Source organism: Anastrepha ludens, chromosome 4, assembly GCF_028408465.1.
Source record: "Anastrepha ludens isolate Willacy chromosome 4, idAnaLude1.1, whole genome shotgun sequence".
NCBI classification, from domain to species: Eukaryota; Metazoa; Arthropoda; class Insecta; order Diptera; family Tephritidae; genus Anastrepha; species Anastrepha ludens.
The window spans coordinates 31,445,132-31,468,007 of NC_071500.1; the positions used below are offsets into that span (position 1 = coordinate 31,445,132).

General features: G+C 36.8%; 2 protein-coding genes across 3 annotated transcripts in view; one reads left to right on the plus strand and one right to left on the minus strand.

Moving 5' to 3' along the window:
* Positions 1–12,026: 12,026 nt before the first annotated feature.
* LOC128861480 (tyrosine-protein kinase Abl-like) lies at positions 12,027–13,844 on the minus strand. Its single transcript, XM_054099630.1, has 2 exons — positions 12,596–13,844; positions 12,027–12,135 (listed from the first exon to the last, which is right to left on the minus strand). The coding sequence occupies exons 1-2, from the start codon at positions 12,918–12,920 to the stop codon at positions 12,116–12,118; spliced, it is 345 nt and encodes a 114-aa protein (XP_053955605.1). The 5' UTR covers positions 12,921–13,844; the 3' UTR covers positions 12,027–12,115.
* A 4,473-nt stretch (positions 13,845–18,317) lies between these two features.
* Positions 18,318–22,876, plus strand: part of LOC128861485 (endothelial differentiation-related factor 1 homolog) — a 28,286-nt gene continuing 23,727 nt past the window's right edge. The window contains exons 1-2 of one of the 2 annotated variants that reach the window (XR_008454380.1): positions 18,318–18,417; positions 18,509–18,701. The gene's annotated coding sequence lies outside the window, so the exon portion shown is untranslated. The remainder of the gene's footprint in view (positions 18,418–18,508; positions 18,702–22,876) is intronic. The other variant, XR_008454381.1, reaches the window with a different exon arrangement.

Consider the following 22,876-nt stretch of genomic DNA (forward strand, 5'->3'; position numbering starts at 1 on the left):
ACATACATACACATGCATGTGACTACCCCATGCGTACATATTCAGTGTATGTATGTATGGTATGCATTTAAAGTAGGCACATGTAATTAAATATAAATTTATTTAACCAAGCAAGAAAAGCTAAACTCGAACTTTATATGCGAGTAACCGCGCACAATTTAGTAAAATCTAATTTGGGCTAGCTGTTTTTTTTAGGAATAAAACAAGTTTGTGGAAATTTAGAGTATAGTGTGTAACATCAAAGGAACTGATGGACATTTTGTCTTAACATATAAAAAGTGGGTGTGGTTATTGCTGCTTACACATTTTTTGATGGGTCGCTTGATTGAAATCCTCCTCATATTTGTGGTGTGTATCTTGAAGTTTTTCCACAAATGCAGAGATCTACAGTTTTATGCTGCCTCCGAACAACAGGCGGTTTTATCAAGAGCTTCTTCATGGCAGAAATATGTACACGCGAAAGTTTGCCATAGCCTGGCGATGGACGACCGCATTTTTTTCTTTTTGAAAATTAACGTTATATGAAAAGTGATTGTGGTTATTGGCCGATTTCACCCATTTTCAATACTAATCTTTCTTGGGCAAATAGTAATATTCATATATCCCTCGATTCACTGAACTTCGAGCGACTCGACCAATATGTGAGTTATCGTGCGCACGGACGAACGAACGGACGGGCATGGCTAAATTGACTCCTGACGAGGTACTTCTCTAATCATACTGGGAATTTTGGTTTGCATATATATAGTGCACTAGCGTGCCATCCCAGAGGTTGTGGGTTCGAATCACAAGTAAAGCAAGGCCCTCGCACTTTGCAAACTTACCTACTTTCCCTGTTTCTAAAACAAAAAAATCCTCAACCCAAAAAAATTATGCTTGCCATCCTTACTCCCACACAATAGTCAGCGCATTATTTGCATTATGGTAAAACAAAGAAAAACACACAATTACACAATGCATCAGTGGTGTCAGCAAGAGAAAGCGGGCAATCGCGGTAAGAGCGCAAACACACCAAATTTAGCGAAGTCATCAACCATCTGTGCGATCCTTCTGCCAGAAAAATGTCAAACACAGATGGCGCTCTAAACAGTTAGAAAGCGTTGTTGCTAAGCTACGACAGGTGGGCATTCCCACCATTTAGGATTGGTAGTGGTAGGCTAATCACCTACCCTATCAGAAATCAAAATAGATTAACGAAACCAATGCAAGACTGAGTCTTGTCGAGGCTCTATGCTCCTGAGAGGGTGAACAAGGAAAACACCATTTATCTTTTTCTATCTCGATTCCTTTATGCTGCTACATACCTTTATGCCGTTGCGTGTGCTAAAGTGCGCGCTGGTATAAAAATTGCAATGTCTAAAAGATAACGTTGAGGTTTCTCAGTATCACAAACTAATGATAAACATAAAAACCAGTCATAAATATGTTAATTACCAGGCTCAATAAAAAAACTACAAATGCAAATTTGTATGTACTGTGTTAGGTAATTTGTATATAATTAAATCACTTTACAAACACAATTACATGGAAAGCCGGCATTATTAATTTCATTTCGTACTCTATAAGAAATCAGCGCGGATTTCGCTAACATCTGAAAATAAAAAGTGTAATAAACAAAACTCTTGGGCTAAAAAGTCCCGAGCATAACACATAGATGACATTAGTTTTATTGCACTCACCTTTTCAGTTAGTACTGACCTTAAAGAGACAGCTGTGAAACTTTCATGACATTATATTCATTAGTTCGTGAGTTATTGTGCTAAGAGTGACGCTACTTTTGTTATTTTCAAAACAATGGATTGCTTCTTGATGCGAAAAAAACCGTTGAAGCGAAGCAATGGCAAGCAACAACAAAACGATGGTTTACTGACTTCAAACGTGGTCGTACAACACAGATGATGCACAACGCTGTGAACGTCCAAATTTACTACTTACCACCAGAAAACATCAACAAAATCGACAAAATTGTTTTCAATGATCGAAGAGTAAGTTGCGTGAGTTAGCTGATATCTTAAAGATACCAAAAAAATGTGTTGGCTATATATTGCATGAGCATTTGTCTATGAGAAAGGTCTGTTCAAACTGGGTACCGCTTTGGCTCACTGTTGACCAAAAAATGTTGACTGGGTTGCAGGACATAGGAACATGGAGAGAAATGAAATTGCTGATGAGCTTGCCAGGAAGGGGACTGAATTAACCTCAGAGACCTCCTACCCGGGCATCGGCATCCCTCTGACAGTTGTTAAAGAGGGTTGCCATTTAACACCCATTGCAAAAGCTGAGGGGACCTTTCAGAAAAGGAGACTGTTGAGAACTTTCTCTGTAAATGTAAATGTCTCTTAGACAGCCTGGGGCAGTGCGCCAATCTATATCCAATCAATCTCCTCCATTATATCAACAGCTCTGGCTGGCTGTAGATATCTGCATGTTGGAGGTCTCATAATGGTATCAAAACGACGCTTTAATGCTACTTGAAGAGTGCCAGACTGGCACTTCAACCATTTCATCAACCTACCTACCTGCTCAAAAACAAAAACGAGTTGATGATTCTGGGCAATGGTAAAACTACATGAATTGAACTTCGAATTGTTCTCACAACGTACTTGCCAGATTTGGCTCCCAGTGATTACTGCTGTTCCTAGACCTACAAAAATGCTCGCCGGTGTGCAATTTCGCTCGAATGAAGAGGTTATCGCTGAAACTAGGCCTGTTTTGAGGCAAAAGATATATCGTTCTACAAAAGTGGTATTGAAATGTTAGTGCGGCGATGAAATGTTAGTGCTTTGTTCGTGATGGAAATTACCTTAATGAATAAAGCTAATTTTGAACAAAAAAGGGAGGACTTTGTTAGGCCCGGCGCTTTTCTGCCCATATATTATGTATGTATGTGCATACATAGGCACAAAAGTAAAAAAAAAAGATTAGCAAAAACCGCAAAAGAAAATATATAGGAATATGAAGCAAACTGTAAAATACATGCGCACACATCCATTTACATTTGCACCCATGTAAGTACATACAGTAATGGACAGAAAAGGGGGCACTTAGTTGTAGTGACTTAAAGTGAATATAATATTGGTGAATCAAATTGTAGTAACAGGTGGCGCAAAATTGATCAATTATGGAAAGATTTATAATATTTGCAAATATCGTCCTACGGCAATCATATTTGACACTTGTGAACTAGGCAGCTGCAGCATACAAACAGACAAGCAATAGAGCACGTAAGGGTCAAAATAAAGATTTCCGTCATTCAAAATATTTTTTTTAGTAAAAAGTTGAATGGTTAATTTTGCGCCACCCGATTAATTTTGCGCCACCCTTTATATAAGTATTTATTATTCACTTTAAATCTCGTTATGTTTTGGCCAATTCAATATCACCACTCCGTTTCTAATCGTGCAAAATTAATTTAAGGGGCGGTTCTAGTCAAAATCGACCAGAAAACCCCTTTTTTTTTGTATTGCCTTATTTTTATTCTTAAGGTCTTAAAAATGTGTTGGCAAAAGGACATTTCCCTATCTAATTGATTTTACGAGTTATAGCGTATAGACGAAAGAGCGCGTCGGCCGGAAAACAGGTAGAAGCGCGCGCTCGGTCAAACTTTAAACGAATTCTTCTCGAAACACCTTTTTTTGCGCGCGGGGCGCGATTCCGCTTCAACGACTACGCCGATTTCGACGTTTGGCGGCTCAATTTGAAGCTTATTCAATTTAGGGGCTTTCAGAAAGTTTTTTTTGTCAAAAAAAAAATTTGTAGTATTGTTTTTTTAACGGTAAAACAAATAAAAAGAGGCAAAAAAAGTGTTTTTTTTTTCAAAAGGTCCCCATTTTTTTTAAAAAGGGTTTTTTTTAAATCGGAAATTCATAAGGCCCCGCAAATTTCATCTACTTTAAGTATTTTTTTTTCGTTTCAGATCACTTGGCAGGGCTGTAGAGTGCCCCGCTCACACTATTCACCACCGCGCACGACCGTCGTCAGCTAGGGCTGGAGCTGCTATTTTGTATTATTTTTACCCGAAAAATAATCGTAAACTTTTTAAAATATAGACAAATAAATGCCCCAAAAGTTAAAAAAAAAATACGTACATATGTACTCTCAAAAAACAAAAAATCATGAAATTACGCACATTTTCTGGTTTTTGGACTAGAACCTCTCCCCAACAACCCATGCAGCAATTTTTTAAGTCTTAATGAAAACACGGGCGAAGTAAATTACTTATTTTAGCCTTTATTCATTATTAAATAAAAAATTGTTTCCAATTCTGTAATATCCCCGGGAAGATATTAATATTTTTAGGTTAAAGCCAACCGTTTTTACGCGGAGTGCCTATTCGTTGCCTTCTTGATTAGGGCAAACAAATATGCAAGTGAAATGGGCCCCAAGGAAATAAGGCCAGCGCGAAGCAGCGGCTTAAAAAAAAATATAAAGTGAAAATGCATACATACATACATTGAAATATGTGCATTAGGGTTGGTCATTTTTGTAGATGAAAAGTTGTTTATTTACAAATCGAAAAACCTGGGTCAATGACTTATGAAATGCGCGATTGGGCCAAGAAAACATGTGTTTGAATATGTATGTATGTTTCTTTGGTAGATGTATGTATGTATGTTTGGTATACCATATGTATGTATGTCTTAAGCTATCTGGAATATTTTATGCTGCTACATAAAACCGTTAAGTGAACAAAATTATAATATTAAGCGCGTGCGGGTACAAAATTACCAAAAATGGATTTTCTTCATAAACATGCATACATATTGTACATATGTACATACACATAACAGAATTAGCAAATTAAAAATCCGCTGCCAAAGCAAATTTGCGTTCAAGCTGCAAGCCTGGAATGTTATAACTAAAATATATGTATAATGGTCACTAAAAGCATAAAATAAAAAAAAAATCTGTTTAAAAAATTAATAACATAATACATAAGAAATTGGAAAAAGTATGTAATCACCTATGTGAACCCAACAATAAAATGAAATGCAGTGAAATAAAATTTAAAAAAATAATAATAATTGAAATAAAACATATCGCCCAAATATTTCCCTACTAGTCAATTTGGTTTGTAAAAAATCACTCGCATGGCAATTCATCACATTTTTCCCTTTGCAAAACATTTGCGCGAGTAAATCGAAATAAATTGCGTTCAAGGTCCATAGCGACACTTCAGCCAAGTAATTGTCACGCAAATGCAGTAAATAACAGATATATGTATGTATGTGCATATACATACATAAGTACGATGAGAGAAAGATAGGTGAGAAATAAAAGAAAAAACCTCGGGGCATTGAAATAAAAAAAACTGATGTGGGAATTAACGTAGTAATGGAAATGATGGCACTTGGCAAGTGACAATTTTCAACGCTGATTCAAGCTCACTTAGTTGCAAAAAATATTAATAATAAATATACAATGTATGCATGGATATGTATGTATGGATATGTAAATATGTTTGTACGTATGTGCAGCAACGCGCGGGTTCAAGAGTGAGGCTGACATAGAACAAGCCCGAAAAGCAAAGCTCATTTGGCGGTGTTTGCCTGCCTCAACGTTACCCTGGAGCCGAACATAGGTACGCTTAGGTTGGAATGGTTTTGGCTCAATAATTGAATTTATTTTTCCTAGCAACAGTGTGTACAGGTTTTTCCTTTGGAAAGTAAGCGATAGTAATAAGTATCACTATGCTATGGGGTAAATGGCAACTGTTTTCCAAACGGAAATTTTTGTTATCCTGAATGTAGCCGAGTGGATAATCGAGAGGAGATGGAGCGGAAAACAGATTGGAGTTTTCAATGACAGTCAGGCTGCACTGAAGGCCCTGGAGAACGCGAAGCAAACCTCAAAGATTGTTCAATAACGTAAGAAAAAGCGTAATTCTGTCGCAATACAGAACAGGCTTGTACTTATATGGGTTCCAGGACACTACGGTGTTCAAGGAAACAAAATTGCCGATAAATTGGTCAACCGCGAATCAGCGGTACCCCCACAAGGGCCAGAGCCAATAATCGGAATCAGTTTCGCAGGAATCATGAATTGGATCAGCGATTATGTATACAATTTATATAAAAAGCGATGGTCCGGTCTAGAGCGCTGCAGAACTGCAAAGTGTTTTGTGACAAGTCCGAACAGAAAACTGTTGAATTTTCTACTAAAACTAAGAAGAAAATACATGCGGTTGATAGTCGGCATTATTACAGGTCACAACCCATGGTTTCAACATATGGCCACCATTGGAATCATTGAGGCCCCAATGTGCCTGTCTTGCTTGGAAGAGGCGGATAGCAGTGAGCACTTTCTCTGCGAGTGTCCTATCTTTGCTAGAGCAAGACTACGAGTTTTGGGTTCCGGTGTCGTGAGAATGAGTAATATTCGTTCTCTACAATTGGAGGATACTTACAGATTTACCAAAGAATCTGGAAAATTCTCACAAGACTAACTACCTCTGCCTCTGTCTCTATTCTTTCCTATCTTTTTCTCTGATACTTTTCTGCTTTCCCCCTTGATTATCTACCCTCTTTCCAGAGCTCTAAATGAAATGGGCCTGAGTGTTTTAGGATCCACCAAATGTCTTGGCGCTCCTTGGCTCGACCAATTCAAATTTCAAAATTGCAAGCGACTATTGCACCCAAACCAACGATCACTTAGCTATTATGTACGCCATTATCAGAATATTGCAGAGCCCCGGAAATTAGTTCCCAGCAGCTTATCGAGGGCATTAGTCATGAAAATTTGCATCCATAAAATAGGTCACAGAAAAGCCGTATATTGAGAAACCGAACGCTAATATGCGTAAAGAATGCCTCAAAGCCAGAAGGTTTCTTCAATCGGGTTCGGCATGTACACCACTAGAAAACTGAGAGACTCCGAAGATGTAACCCCAAACTTTTCTACTTTACTAAGTGTCTAATATTGTACAAATAAAAGAGTTTCCTAAGCAAATAAGTTTCGATCAGCAGAGATATCCCAAGCCCCTGCCCTGGTGAAGAGGTAATCGAAAACGAAATGAGTAAAGCGTTAGAGTACCCAAACGACAAAAAATGGTGAGTATCAAGTGCACAGAAGAGAGTGCGCATTCCCTGAATCGCAAACCCATTCTCAGTAAATTTGACAGAGTCAGCTGATTTGATGACATAATTTAAGAGTTTTGTAATGTAATGTAATTGCAAAAAATAGTGGAAAGCGGAAAAAAGTCAAGTACGCTGTGTCAATGAACGTTCTTGGTGGCGGTGCGCAGGGAATAATAGCACTGCCGATGCACTATCAACTTATAAAACACTCGGAAATGTTTCAATTACTCTTATTGGGGTCAATATTAACGATATTTAACCCTAGAATCGCGTTCAAATTTTTAGTGCGCTAAAAATATTCATCGTCAAAACGACGACACACATTTTGAAAAATACCCTTGCTGGCACATAGACGAAAAAATATTAAAATAACCAACCTATTTCTTTATTAAGTTCATATATTTAATGTATTTTGTGTTAACTTCTTTGTTCCAATTCAATATTTAATGTATGGTTTAAATGAATCATTTTTAATTTTCTATATTTACTTAAAGAAGAAACTTTGTTTCATAAGTGTTGATTTTTATTTTTTATTTTTTTATTACAAGAGGCTCAGCAATAAATTTTATGCTTTGCGCACAAGCTATTTTACACCCAACCAGCACATTACGTTTTAGTCATTCGCCGTTTGGATGATGAAAAAATTGCATAAATTCCCCTTATTTATTTATAGCCAGATCTTTGTTATTGTATTTTTCTTTCTCATAATTTGTTTACAGTGCACTTTGGATATTTTGTGGAGGCCAATAGTCTGCATCAGAAACTATGTATTTGCTAAGACCTTTCATTTTCACTTAATTAAAACAAAAGATTTCGTGAAAGTCGTCAATATATAAATTTGAAATATTTTCATTTCTTAATTTTTGTTGTTACTTTGATTTATGCCAATAAAATTAAAAAAATAAGACTCGCTAAAAATAAAATCCTGAAAAACATTGGTTTGTAAAAATCACAATTTTATTTACTTGTCATTGGATAGTTTATCCGTCCCACTTATCTCTTTTGGATTGGTGTATCCATAATGGATGTACGCCACTACATACAAACGTTATTTGGATCTTAGTTATTCGGCTAGTTTGCTAATATTATTAACGATGCCCTTAAATGTGTGTCTGTTGCTTGCTGCCTCTGCTATTTCGCCGGTTTTGAGACCTGCCCATTGTCCTGACCTGTGATATTGTTTAGCCAAAGCTGCATCCGAGAATGACAACAGAAATGGAACAACTCATCAAGTGGCCATTGAACCCAACTTGAGGGTCTGGATTGAAAGGAGACATCGCGAAGTGGATATTTACTTTTTGAGCGCCCATAGAAATTGTAAAATCTTGCCTTCATAAAATCAAATTTGAGATTTTTTGACCCAAAATATAATTGACAATAAAATAAAATGGAAGGTGCCGATTGATATTACGGCAGACTCAATAAAACATTTTAAGAGCCCAGAGAAAACAAATCATAAAAAAATCTGCGTCGACTAACGTAATGCCTGGCAGCGATCCTGTGGCGGGAGGAGCAATAGTGAAAAGTTTTCAGGGGTCTGGCCAAGATCAAAGCAACTCTCTACGAATTTGAAAGAATCAGCTGATGGGCTGACAGAATCGGAGATATGACCACCGTTTGTTTACAAACAAACTGAGATTGTGTTGGTGATATACCAATAAAAGAAAAAAACGCAGACGTCGCTGGCGTGTGCAACCGAAGATGCTCACACAATTTTGTTTTTCACCACAGCTAATGGCCAAACACGGACGTTCCCACGACAGTCGGTTCTACGTAACCGGAACGACCCAGATTTATATGCGGCCAAGGACTGTCATTTCAGCAGCATGCCCCGTATATGTATGGGCAATGTTTATGCTGCTATAACAACTGCCAAACCTGATAATCTATCATCCTTGAGGGAACCTCTCGTAAATCAGGTCTATCCTGGTTTCAGAGAACTACTTGAGGATAGCGCCCTACTACTCCGCCTAATAACAAAAAAAAAATTCATTTTTATCAATAAGAACAACTGATACACAAATATGTATTTGAAGACATGCTGCACATGCGAATTAAGAAGGAATTACATAAACATCCATCATGACATTGGCAGAGATTACGTTTATTATTATCTTATTTTAATTGTAATGGGACGCTGCCTGCCGACGTAGCTGTAATTGGCAATAAAATAAGCGCGCAACTGATTTTTAAATGCCTTCACAAAATTTATATGTACGCATAAAGTGGGCGTGTAATGAATTAAATCACATGGGGAGCTTTATTAGAGACTATTACACTTGAGCTTTGTCAGCAATTCAAGCTCACTGAGCACTTAATCTTCTCAATGGCGTTGCAGTAGCCTCATTTAAAGTGATTTGAGTGTTTGACGGATTTTTACTATATAAATATGCATGTACAAACATATATACATACTTATGGGTAACTGTGAAACCATATATGGATGACACGTCGGCTGACTGCACTCAAAAGTAGCCCTATGGCGAAATAGTTAAGCCCAGCTACCAAGTCTAGTACAGCCGACAGCGATAAACGCCGGATGAAGCAATAAGAGGTAATTTTTGGGAAACGTGTCAAATAAATAAATGCGTAAATGCGTAAAATGCCTTCCGGACCTGACTAACATCACCTCCGGGACAGGGGTATACATATTATCGAAGCGTATGCACATGCACATACACACATTTATATACAAGGCATCGTAATAAATTTACGAACAAACCATCCCTTCTGGTATGAATATGAAAAATGCAGTAAGCATTTATGGAGAAAATTGCTGGCGGTTATATTTCGGTTTTTCTTTTTGTGGCATTCGCTTTCATTCCCTCATCAATGTAAAATGCGACGACATGTTTTGTTTGGAAATTGTATGTGTAATTTTGTAAATAAAATAACAACAACAGCAGCCAAAGTGAACGAAAAGAACCTCACCCACACGATAAAGGGCCACAAAGAGGGCGTACGAACAGCAAATACATATGCAATAGAGAATGCGACCGCAAGGGCGAGAGCGAAGTTGAAATTTGTGGATGCGAAAAAAAATGCTTTACATTCATTTGTACATTAAGATATATGTATATGTGTATGAATGCATGTGCATATTGACTAAGAGAAATAAGAGTGCTGGCTGCAACAGCTACAACTACAGCGTGAAATAATTTGGTGTGTTACTGTTGTTGTTTAAGTCGGGTGCAGCATACCATAAAAGACCAATAAATGCAAAGCAAACTTCATCAAGTCAGCGCACAGTTTGATATCAATAAACTAGTATAAGCAACAGAAAAGTATACGCAAAGTAGCCGAAATAGAGAATTGGTTTTCAATTGTTAAGCGGTCACCCTTTATGGATCGACCATAAAGCAATAATGTTGGAAGTAACTAATAAATTATATAATTAAATGATCGATTTAACAACAGTATTCAAAAAGTAATAGCTCAAGAAAATTCAGATGGCATGGTTTACCTAAGGTTTAGGCACATACATACATATGTGTGTAAATATGTAAGTGCATACTATCAGAAGAATTTGTTATTCGATGTTGGAGTGGTGAATATCACAAATTCATTCCACATTTATATAATACAAGAATACGAAGCATATTTTCAACAAAAAAAATAATAACTCAAGACTTTTACAAAATATATGCACAATTTTAAAACTTCGGCCGCCGTAGCCGAATGGGTTTGTGCGAGACTACCATTCAGAATTCAGAGAGAACGTAGATTTGAATCTTGGTGAAAGGCCAAACTGAAGAAAAAATTTTTTCTACTAGCGGTGGCCCCTCGGCAAATAATGGTAAACCTCCGAGTGTGCCATGAAAAAGCTCCTCATAAAAAATATCTGCTGCTTCGGCTTAAAACTGTAGGTCCCTCTATTTTTGAAACAATATCAAGACGGACGCCATTAACAGGAGGAGGAGCTCGGTCAAACACACAAACAGGGTGTACGCTCCAATTATATTTATATATAAACAATTCTAATTTTTCGCGTAGTCTAGTATCGAATTAAAAAGACTTAGGCCTTTATCATTAACCCCTTAAGGGGTTATATGCATTTTATATGCAAAAAAAGCGAATTTTCCAGAATTTTTCTGAGAAAACTATTAAATGTATTTATTTAACAATTTGTACACATATTAGGTTATCTTTTAACTGTATTTTAAGACTTAGTATTAGTAAAAATAATTGTTCGGGAAAGGGCTACAGCTGATCTTCTGGAAGGCAAAAGATAGAGCAGCTTGCAGGTGTACTGCTCAGAAGGCCAAAACCCACAAAAAGCTGTAGGGCCAAACGATGATGATGATTATTTGATTCTAGGTAGGTTTGTAGTTGATTTTTCAAAATAATTCATTGACATTAGATTTGTTCACAAATGTTTTATTATATTAACCCTGCCGTTTTGTGTGTGCTATCTGCGTTTTTCGTTTGTTTACTTCAAAAATTGTATTTTAATGCGGTTAGCAGGTAACAGCAGAAGTTAAATAATAGATGTTCACTAAGCAGACATTGAGAAATCACTATTTTTGCCATCTACCGATTAAGGTCCGGTTAAACGGTTAATTAATCCGAGAAACCGCTCGCTTAAGTCTAGCTGGTACTATGCAGATACTTAAATTCGTAAAAATACCAGTAGCAATATTAATAACGTACTTATTAGTATGTATGTAATAATATTTAGATATGAAATAAAAAGTATTAGTTTTATAAATCGATGTGTGATAGAGAAAATCTGTATATGTATAATATATAATTTTTTTTTATTATATTTATAATATTTTCTTATTTTATTATATTTTAAATTTTTTTTGTTATTGTATTTATAATATTTTTTTTATTGTGTTTATAAAATTTTCCTTTTGATTGTATTTATAATATTCTTTTTATTATATTTATAATATTTTTTTTCGTATTATATTAAAAATATGTTTTTATTGCATTTATAACATTGCGCTATAGCAACTAATGATTTATTATAACATCATTTATAATATACATTGAAAGCCAACAACATAACAAAATTTCACGAGAGGCCCTCAGGGTTACAGTGGTGGTGCGATTCCTGTCAACAAACATATACATATGTAATAATGCAAAGGATGAACTCTATTTCACAATAAAACCTAGTCACAAATATAACAACCGCATAAAAGCAATGAAAAAACGCAGCATGTAAAAATCCATATAAATATAAAATAGAAGGTAGCAATGGAAAACAGAAGCAATTAAAAGCAAGTAAGGAAGTGCTAAATTCGGTTCATACCAAAATTTATGCACTCGTGCAGAGTTTAGTGAAATTAAATTTGGGCTGGCTATTAATTTGTTAAATCGCACCAACTTATGGACTATAAGAATTATAGCTGATGCCTTTGTGCACAAGTGAGAGCGGGTAAAAGTATGTATTTACGTGGACATAGGTTCAAAACAATTGTACATAAACATACGTTAAAAAGAAATATACACGATTTCGTTGCTAGACATACATATCTACTTTACGTATCCAGACTGGCAAGGCTACTCACCATTATGTTCTGTGAAAATGTTCATTCCGATAGTGTTGCAGCGACTGTGATTGTCCTTCGATGTATGTCCAACACTACTAACCGAAGTGGCGGTCGAACGATGTGAACTGCCACCCACAGCTGCTGGTGTTACGGATGATTTGATGCGTGAACTACGCAAAGTGGAACCAGCAGCTAATGCATTTACACTGCCAACACTAATGCCATGAGACGACGACAAGCCGACTGGGCTGCCACTGCTTGGGACACCAATACAACTTGCTGTACCGCCATGGCCACCGCCACTTGAATGTGAACCGCGCTCCTTTCCCTGCTGAGCGCCCATAATGCCAGCTTAGTTACTACCGAGAGAAAAGAGGTATGTGCGCTTGAAACTCGAGTTCGATGTGAAGAAGCCAAACTCTCAAGGTTTTCGTGAAGGTGAATGGGTGAGCCGAAGCTGAAGCTTTTCCCCAATTTTGTGGGCGTGTCAGACTAAATAAAAAACAACTTTCGAACCCGAAGTGTCGCGAGTCAAGTGGAGAGGGCACAGACCGCGGACGGAAGTGCGGCACAATAATTTTAATTATTTCCTCTGCACGTATTTTATTTCCGTCGTTCGGCTAAACTTTACTTAGTGTATCCACTTTTATCATATAATTTAGGTAATACACAAATTACCATTTAAAATAGGGATTTCATACACATTTTGATTTCACACTCACTTTACACTACTCTACGCTCTGCATTTTGCTTTTTCTACGTTGCTTCGCAATTTTGTAGTAGACACAAAAACAGCTACAAAAGGGAAGTTGCAATTATTTTTTATTCTCTACTTTACGCGACTCCCCTCTTATCGACGCAAGTATTTATTTCCTTTTTAACACTCTTTTTTTCAAATTTGTATATTTAGATTACTATTGATTTTTATGTTTATTTTACGATTTACTGTGTAAATTTTTATTAGGTATTCAGTCTTAAGCTATCGTCTGCGCCGCACACAGGAAAAACACGCCCTACCTGATTGCAAGTGCAACTTGCCTGTCATTTTAAGATCGGAGTGCACTTGCATATCAGCTTGAATACGACTGCAAGAGTAGGATCAGCCCCACACAATTCATGACAAACGCGCGTTTCCACGTAGCGAAATATCGCGTTTTAAAGAGTTACTTATGTTAATCAACCTCTTTGATATTATTAGTTTAATTAAACCTGCACAAAAACCAGATTCGCAGCGAAAACAAAAACCGTCTGCACCAATTCGTCGTTCTTCGTCGTTTGAGACAATTTTCCAATTTCATTTTGTCAGTTGTTTCGTTTGCTATGCATTTGAAAAGCCGTGACTATATCTAGCCCGCTCTTTCACCCGAATGTCACAGAAACAGAATTTGAAATAGCAACATGGTTGCCTAGTATCCACGATGTATAAAATACACAAGGAAGCCCACTATTCTATTTGACACTTGAATGTCGTCAGTACAGAAACTAAACAAACCCGTGTGTGCAAATGTCAAACCCGATTTAAGCGCTCCAAAATTTTCATGGAAGGACTGCCCGAAATAAGCCGTTGATTAATGCTCGTAATAGAAAACAAAGAATAGAGTTTTGCAGACAACATTTGAACAAAGACATTTCGTTCTGGAAGTCCGTTGTTTTTGCGGATGAAAGCAAATTTAACCTTTTCAGGTCTGATGGGAAATCCTGTGTTTGAAGAAAACCAAACACCGCGCTTCAACCATGTAATTTGCGCTCTACAGTTAAACACGGCGGAGGCAGTGTGATGGTAGGGGTTGCATGTCTTATTGAGGCGTGGGAAATTTAACATTTATCAAAGAAACATGATTAAAGAGATGTATCTGGATCTGCTAAAAGTTAATTTAGTAAAATGTGCGGATAAAATGGGCATTAGGAATTCGTTTCGGTTCTACCAAGACAACGATCCCAAGCATACAACTGGTATTGTGGATACTTGACTTATCTGGAACTACCCACATGTAGTGCAGACACCTGCATAGAGTCCAGATCTCAACGTTCTTAAGAATTTGTAGTCAGTGCTGGAAAACAAAAAAAGAAATCACAATATTTCTAATTCCTCTGAACTGAAACGGGCACTACAGCAAGAATGGGATAAAATTAGTCCCGTCTATACAGCAAAACTTGTAGAATCTTTGAATTCCCGATTAAAAGCTGTTCTGAATCAAAAGATCTCTTATTACCTACAATATTATAAAATTGGAGATCAATCGGAGAATAACTCTTGCCAACAGGTATTACTTTGGGCTCAGTAGGTAACTGGGAAGTAGAGCTTTCTCTTGAAGGACTAAACTGGCACTCTACAAAACGCCCATCAATCCCGTCCTAATATATCGCGCAGAAGCATGGACGATGGCAACAGCGGATTAAAAAGTTTTGGGAGCCTTCGAGAGAAAAGCTTTGGCTCCCTCCGCGATAGTGAGGAGTGCCGCATAGGGTGGAACAGCGTGTTTTATGAGCTATTTAGGGACATAAACATAGTTAAGCGTGTAAAAATACAGCGGCTACGCTGACTTGGCCATGTCACCCATATGAAAGAAGCAAGATGAATTTACGACACGGCACCTAAAAAAGGAAGGCGGGGAGGAGGAATACCACATCTCCATTAGAAAGACCAAGTGCTGCAGGACCTGTCTTCGCTCGAGATTTCCAACTGGCTCCAACGAGCGCAGGACAAAAGGACTGATTTGTGTGTATTTGAAGTGTTTATTCATTTTTAGATATAAAATGAAAGAACAAACATAGAATTCATGCTACATAAATTTAAAAAATACCGCAATTTTAGTGAATATTTAAAAGCAGAGCCATAAGCACAAAAAGCTAATAAAATAAAACTTTTTATGCCACCTTTGTCTTCGCATACTGATTTATTTTTGCTTTTAAATATTCAATAAAACTCCAATAGGACAAAATGTTTGTTTCTTAAAATCCTGTAATAACATAAAATACTTCCCAAAATCTTTTCTGGAATTTCAGCCTTTGGTCGAATATAATACTGAATCCCTCCAGTAAGGTAGATGAGACTGTCCATTAAATTAATGCTGTAAATAACAACCGATGAAATCGGCCTAATGTACGGGACTATCGTTCAAGTGCGCAGGTTCGAATCACAGTGCATGAAACACCAAATCATAGAAAAGTCTTTCTTATACCCTGGACAGATTTTGTCAATCTCTTTCCATATCTGAAAGAATGGGATAAGGGATTCTCACTAAACAAGTTCGACACTACAGTCTATACAGGTGGCAGTAAAATGCATTGTGGTGTTGGAGCTGGTATATATTCTCATAGACTTAAAATTGAAAGATCTGTGCATCTCCCGAATGCTTGCAGTGTCTTTCAGGCGGAAGTACTAGCAATCGGGGAAGCTTGTAGGCTACTAATCGCAGATCCCTCTTTTAAGGGCAGAATCGCTATTCTTTCGGATAGCCAAGCTGCAATCCAGGCACTGGGTTCAGCTACAACAACCTCTAAAGTGGTGGAGCAAAGTAGGAATAGCCTCACCACCTTGAGTGAAAACCATAAATTTACCTTAATCTGGGTCCCGGGACATCGGAGCATCGAATCTGCCATGAATAACGCTCTTGCAGAATCGGTATTCACACCACTAGGTGCAGTCAAGAGTGCAATTTCCCTAAAATACCTTCGAATCGCAGATTGTAGATGGAGAGACCAGACAAAATGCAAAATTAGCAGAACGTTATGGCCCACCTGCAACCTTAAGCAATCGTCTACATTGATCAACATGAAACGACGGGACGCCTGGAGACTAACGGCAGTCATAACTTTTGGTCTGTGGGAGAACAAGCAGCCAAAATGGGCATCCCTCACAACACATACTGTCACAGTTGTAAACAACTGGAGAAAAAGGAAAAAGACTGGATATAGTCATGCTGTAAATAACTGGCAAACAAGTTGGTAACGAGGATGTGGCAAGAAAATGGTGCGGAAGCGCTAGTTGGATTCTGGAAGAATCACCACTTAAACCAACCAACCCAACCCAACCCTGGACATGCAATAGCAAATCTCCGAGGGTACTTCTCCCATAAGAAAGCTCCTCATAAAAACCCATCTGTTCGGAATCGGCTTAAAACTGTAGATACCTCAATTTTGCGGAACAACATCAATATGCACGATACGAATAGGAGGAGGGGCTCTGCAAAACAACCAAAGAGGGTGTAAACGCCAATTATACATATATTATAAAAATAAAAAAATATTTTCTAGTCTTTTGAACTCTTATAAGAGCGAAAAATTGTGTGTTTTGAATTGGTTTTTCTATAAGAATTGTTTTTATTTATTTTATTTTTTGATATTTTGAAACTATTATTGCTAAGTATAGAGTAATTTTTTTTTTAAATAAATTAACACAATTTGCAGTTGGACCTGTGTTTTAGGCTCACTTACCATTTCTAAATTAGATTCCAATCTTAGATTTAACACTTCCAGCTTTTAATATTTTTTTGGCTTATAGTCGTAATTTAAATTAAGATATATAAATTTGGTTTGAGAAATATTTATACCTTTTTTGTTTTGAGAATCTACGTTATTATCAAATAGAATTATGCCGAAGAAAAAATGACAGAATGTGCCGAAATAAGGTTTAACATATTAAGTCCATGCTATATAGTATATAAACCTTGTGTTGGTAGAATTAAAACCGGTATCCGCTTAGAATTTTGATGTAAATTTTACATCACTGGCAGAGGCATGCGAAATTCCATGTGACGTTGGCAACGATGTAAGTAAAACATCACGCGAAATGATGAACTGTCAAATAGAATTAAGAAAATCATAGATGACTAGATGTGAAACTCTTTTTCTCGTGAGAGCGCTGAAAAATGTGCATTTTTTATAACATTTTCCAATATTGCCACACCGGTAGAAACATGAATTGGGTATTTTTGAACCAAAGGTCTGGAATTTTTAGTTTCCACACCACCATTGAGGTTAGTATTTAGTGTGCGGTTCCCCAATAGTCTTATATCACTCGTAAACACCTACATATACTAAAAATAAGCACAATCCGTATGAAATATGTACATAAATAAGCAAAAATTTAAAAATTTATATGTAAATGAAATTATTTAAAACTGAAATACAAAAGTAATTCAATAATAATAAAGTAATGAACGCGAAAAACATAAGATATAATTAAAAAAATGTCTTATTGCGATTTTTTAATATAACACAGAAAGTGGGTAACAAAAAAAAAATTCTCAAACAACGAACAGAATAAGTTAAAGCAAATTACCTTTAATTTTTGTAAAATATCTCAAACACAAATTCAGTTCCCTTACCTACGCTTTTCAACCATAGAATATTTACGTATGTATATACAAATTTACATAAGCCAACACACAGTTCTCAATAAAATTACATAATGTACATAAGACTAATTAAAAGTAAAAGTCGAAAAGGATATAATGAGCTATGGATTCTACAAACTCACTTCAATTCCAATTATTACATTTCAATTGAATTAATTTTAAGACAAATAATTGTAAACATTTCAACACGTCATTTCTCCATTAAGCAAAAACGAACTGTTTTCGTTAGTGTTTTTGGCGCGTTTCTTCTGGCAGTCTGCCATTTCGCCTATCAGCTGTTCAAAATCCCATAATGTGTGAGTGCTGCCAAGTTTTGAAACGTCCTCATGGGCGCGCTCTCTCTCAAAATGAATAAGTTTCACATCTAGTTATCTATGAAGAAAATATTGTCAGCTATTGGACTCCTTTGTATTCGAAGAATATTTTACCAGTAAAAAGTTTTGAATAAATCTGTATGAAATATTTGTTATTCGTTATAAGGTAAGTAAATCAAAGCTAAGCACCTACTTAATATTGTTAATAACTTGCTATAAATGGACTTTTTTAAACTTTCGTGTACGGCTCGTTTCAGCAGTATAAATTCGAGTACTTAACAACATTCAGTGCAGGTTGTTACAGGTTGAAGTAAAAAATTATCAAAATGTCTGATTACGGCGCAGGTACTGTTTGGCGCAAGATGACACCCAAAGACAGCCCGGCCAAGTCGGAATCAGTGGTTCTTTATGCGAGACGTCAAGGAATACCCGTAGAAACAACACAAAAATGTGAGTAAATTTATCACGACATTTAACACGTTCCCACGACAGTCGGTTATACGTAACCGGAACGACCCGAATTTATATCCGGCCAAGGACTGTCCCTTCAGCAGCATTCCTCGAATATGCACGGGGAATGTTTATGCTGCTACAACAACAACAACAATAGTAAATTTATCATGATGTCTTTGAGAGAGAGGTGCCGGGGTAAAAGTTACTATTTTAAAAATACGCATTCTTAGATGTACAGACACTCGCACCTTATTTAATACAGATTAGATTTTTTTGTAAAGCGTTCTATATTTCACAATATTTAGTGAAAATGGAAGAACTGAGCATGCACACATCTTATTATTTTGTTTTATGCATTTCCTAACAAAAGATAAAAAAAGTGCACTCGTTTCATTGCAATGCACAAAACAAAAAAAAACATATAGAGAACTTACACCGCAGCTTAAATTATACAGGTAGAAGTTCTGCTATTCCCGGCGCAAGTTTCAATAAATGAAAATGTATTTTTAGCATGCGAGAGTTTGTAGAGTGAGTTTGATATAAAGGAATATTAAATTTTCTGAACGCTTGTTTTTTTTTAACCATGGATCCGCGTACCTCGATAGAAAAGTGTGAGTTAGTTTTGGATCATTTCAAAAAGGGAATGCCGCATTATAAAATAGCTGAAGTTTACACTGAAGTTTGTCAACAGTTAAAATTTTTGCATTACAATGAAATGAGTGGACAATTTTTTTGTATTTTATGTTGGAGAATGAAATAAAACCAAATAAATACAATATCTGCGTACTCTGTTTTTCCATTTTCGCAAAATATTATGAAAAATAGAACACTTTACAAAAAAATCGTATCCGTATTAAATAAGGTGTGAGTGACTGTATTTATACCGATTTATGAGGTCTGTGCGGTGTAGTCTACGTGGTGCTATAGTTTTACAATCTGTTATGTTTTTTATTTAAGTTGATGTTATATATATAGATAAAAATATACAGTGAAACCTCCCTTGGACCGGCGAGTGTCCGTCAACTTTTGTTCGCCCAAAAGAGTTGTCTACTCAAGCTTAATTTAAATTTTTTTTAGTTTTTTAATTAATTAAATAATAGGACTATGAATAAGTTCGTGCGGTTTTACAACAGATGGCGTAACTTGATTATTATTCCATCGATCCACATTTCCAAACATTCATTGGAGAGCTACTGTCGTAAGGCACAAACGTCAGTATAAGTTTTTTATTTGAAGCGTAAACAACAATATTTTTACCACACTTGAAAATGTCGAATTTCGTGCCAAATAATGTGTTTTTGCGGGGAATTCTTCTTCATTATTTTAATATGAAGAAAAAAGCAGCCGAAAGTCATCATATCTTGGTGGAAGTTTATGGTGAGCATGCTCTATCTGAGCGAACGTGCCAGAAGTGGTTTGCACGCTTTAAAAGTGGTGATTTTGGCTTGGAAGACGAAGAACGCGAGGGTGCGCCGCCAAAGTTCATGGATACCGAATTGGAGGAATTGCTCGATCAAGATCCGGCTCAAACGCAAGAAGAGGTTGCAAAAACTTTGGGAGTTGATCAATCAACCATTTCCAAACGTTTAAAAGCCATGGGAATGATCCGAAAGGTAGGCCATTGGGTGCCGTATGAATTGAAGCCAAGAGACGTTGAACGCCGTTTTATGGCATGCGAACAACTGCTTCAACGGCACAAAAGAAAGGGTTTTTTGCATCGAATTGTGACTGGCGATGAAAAGTGGGTCCATTACGACAATCCAAAACGTCGGGCAACGTATGGATACCCTGGCCATGCTTCAACATCGACGTCGGCGCAGAATATTCATGGCCTGAAGGTTATGCTGTGTATCTGGTGGGACCAGCTGGGTGTTGTGTATTATGAGCTACTGAAACCGAATGAAACGATTACGGGGGATGTCTACCGACGACAATTGATGCGTTTGAGCCGAGCACTGCGAGAAAAACGGCCGCAATACGCCGATAGACACGACAAAGTTATTTTGCAACATGACAATGCTCGGCCACATGTTGCACAAGTGGTCAAAACATACTTAGAAACGCTCAAATGGGATGTCCTACCCCACCCGCCGTATAGTCCAGACCTTGCGCCATCCGATTACTATCTCTTCCGATCGATGCAACATGGCCTGGCTGACCAGCACTTCCGTAATTACGATGAAGTCAAAAAATGGATCGATTCGTGGATTGCGGCAAAACCGACCGAATTTTTCACAAAGGGAATCCGTGAATTGCCAGAAAGATGGGAAAAAGTAGTAGTAAGCGATGGACAATATTTTGAATATTAAATTTGTAACCATTTTACGTCAATAAAGTTTCAAATTTCGAAAAAAAACCGCACGAACTTATTCATAGTCCTATTACTATTTCTTATTTGAAAAAAAAAAGAAGATATTGACATACCATTGAAACATAAATGAGTGTGTGTTTTTTCAAAAGTGCATAAGTGCATATAACGTAATAACAAAAATAAAAGTAAATATTATATTTCAACTATAAGTAAATATATTAGATTGGTTTTGGCTTTCCAATTTCTTTAACAACTCGGAAGCAGTAAAGTCTTCGCTGCAAAATCGCGTTTAAATCTGCATTCAAAGCCTTTTCATTTGAGACATTTTCATTAGATTCTTCGGCAATACTATACTCCCAGTGTCAGTACTATTATCGTCAATAGTTCCCACGTTTTCATCAGTAAGAAGTTCCAATTTGAAATCTAGGTTTTCGGTCCATGTATTCTTATCTATTGTCATAAATTCATCAGAATTTGAATTATATTCCGCATGGGTTTTTGATAATTCAAATAACGAAGCTTCGGTTGCTAGCGGCTAATCATCTTCGGGCTCGAATTTAGTTGACACATTTCTATTTTTGTCGAACCCTGCTTTTTGGAAACAGTTTTCTATTGCCTCTAAGACGTTTATAATTGGTTTATTCTAGCTAGTCGCTAGTTCGCTACTTAACTTGAAGATTTCGATAATAAATTTTAAAATTTGGAATCACTCCTTGATCTAAAGGCTGGCAAACTGAAGTCGAATTACTACGTAGAAAAATTATTTTAATATTCTTTAAAGGTTATATCACGAGAGTGAGATGCTGCGTTGTCTAGAAATAATAGTATTTTTGTGTTTTGCGACTCTATTTTTCCTTCGAAATTTATCAGCCATTGTATCATCTTCACTTTACGTATTGCCCTTACCTTCATATTTGATTCCCAATTTATAGGAAGTTTTTTAATATCTATGAACTGACGCAAACGCTTTTGGACAAGTAGCTTTCCCAATAATAAGTCATGGTTTTACTTTTTCTCCAGCCATATTTGCACAAACTAGGACACTATGCAATTCCTTTGACAATTTTCCCCCATCGCATACCTCATTTTCGAAACTAAGCGTTATACAGTGTTGACATTATACCAAATTTACTGTGAATTAATGCTTTTTTATCTGCAAAAATTGTGTTTGTAAGATTTGTTTAGTATTACTTCTACTGGCCCATCCCCGGACAGACAAATTGTTTTCCTCGTAAGTGTTAATAATTTCTCCTTCAAACCAAGGTTTGATTTCCCCATCGTATCACGTACCTATACCTATATCCGCTATAACTGAACGCAAATCACTCCGTAAACCAAACTAAATGTGTTTATGAAGCAAATCACACTTTAAAAAAGAGACCTTCATGTCTTTTCATAAGTAGTTCGCGCCCGTTCAATAAAAGTTTTTGTGCCGATTTTATGAAAAAGAACTCGGCGTTCGGGCAAGAGTGTACCCGCTTAAGAGAGAGAGAGAGTAATTTCTTCCAAAATTTGTGCTTAAAACTTGGTATATGCGAAAATGTCTGCACAAGGAAGATGCCTTTCTAAAAATAGTGTGCGTTAGGAGAGGTTTCACTGTATATGCAGTTTTGTTGTTGTTGTTGTTGTTGTTGTTAGTTTAACAGTAATGGTAGCTCTGTCAGTGTAGGGCATATCACCGGTCGTCTTCGTCTAGCTCATCTAGGGGTAGGCCCACGAAACATGCTGTTTCGACAGGTTGGGTCCAGAGGGAGAGGGGTTTTAGGAGTTTGCAGCTTTGTATATAACGTAGGTACTTGAAGATTTGCTCAGTAGGCAGCTTTCTCGTGCCCTCTTGACAAATCGGCTTCCTTGCCAAGAC

Coding starts and splice junctions, on each gene's coding strand:
- LOC128861480 (XM_054099630.1), bottom strand. CDS start 12,920: ATGGGCGCTCAGCAGGGAAAGGAGCGCGGTTCACATTCAAGTGGCGGT. Junction 12,136..12,595: donor CATTTTCACAGAACATAATG/GTGAGTAGCCTT, acceptor GTTTGTTGACAG/GAATCGCACCACCACTGTAA.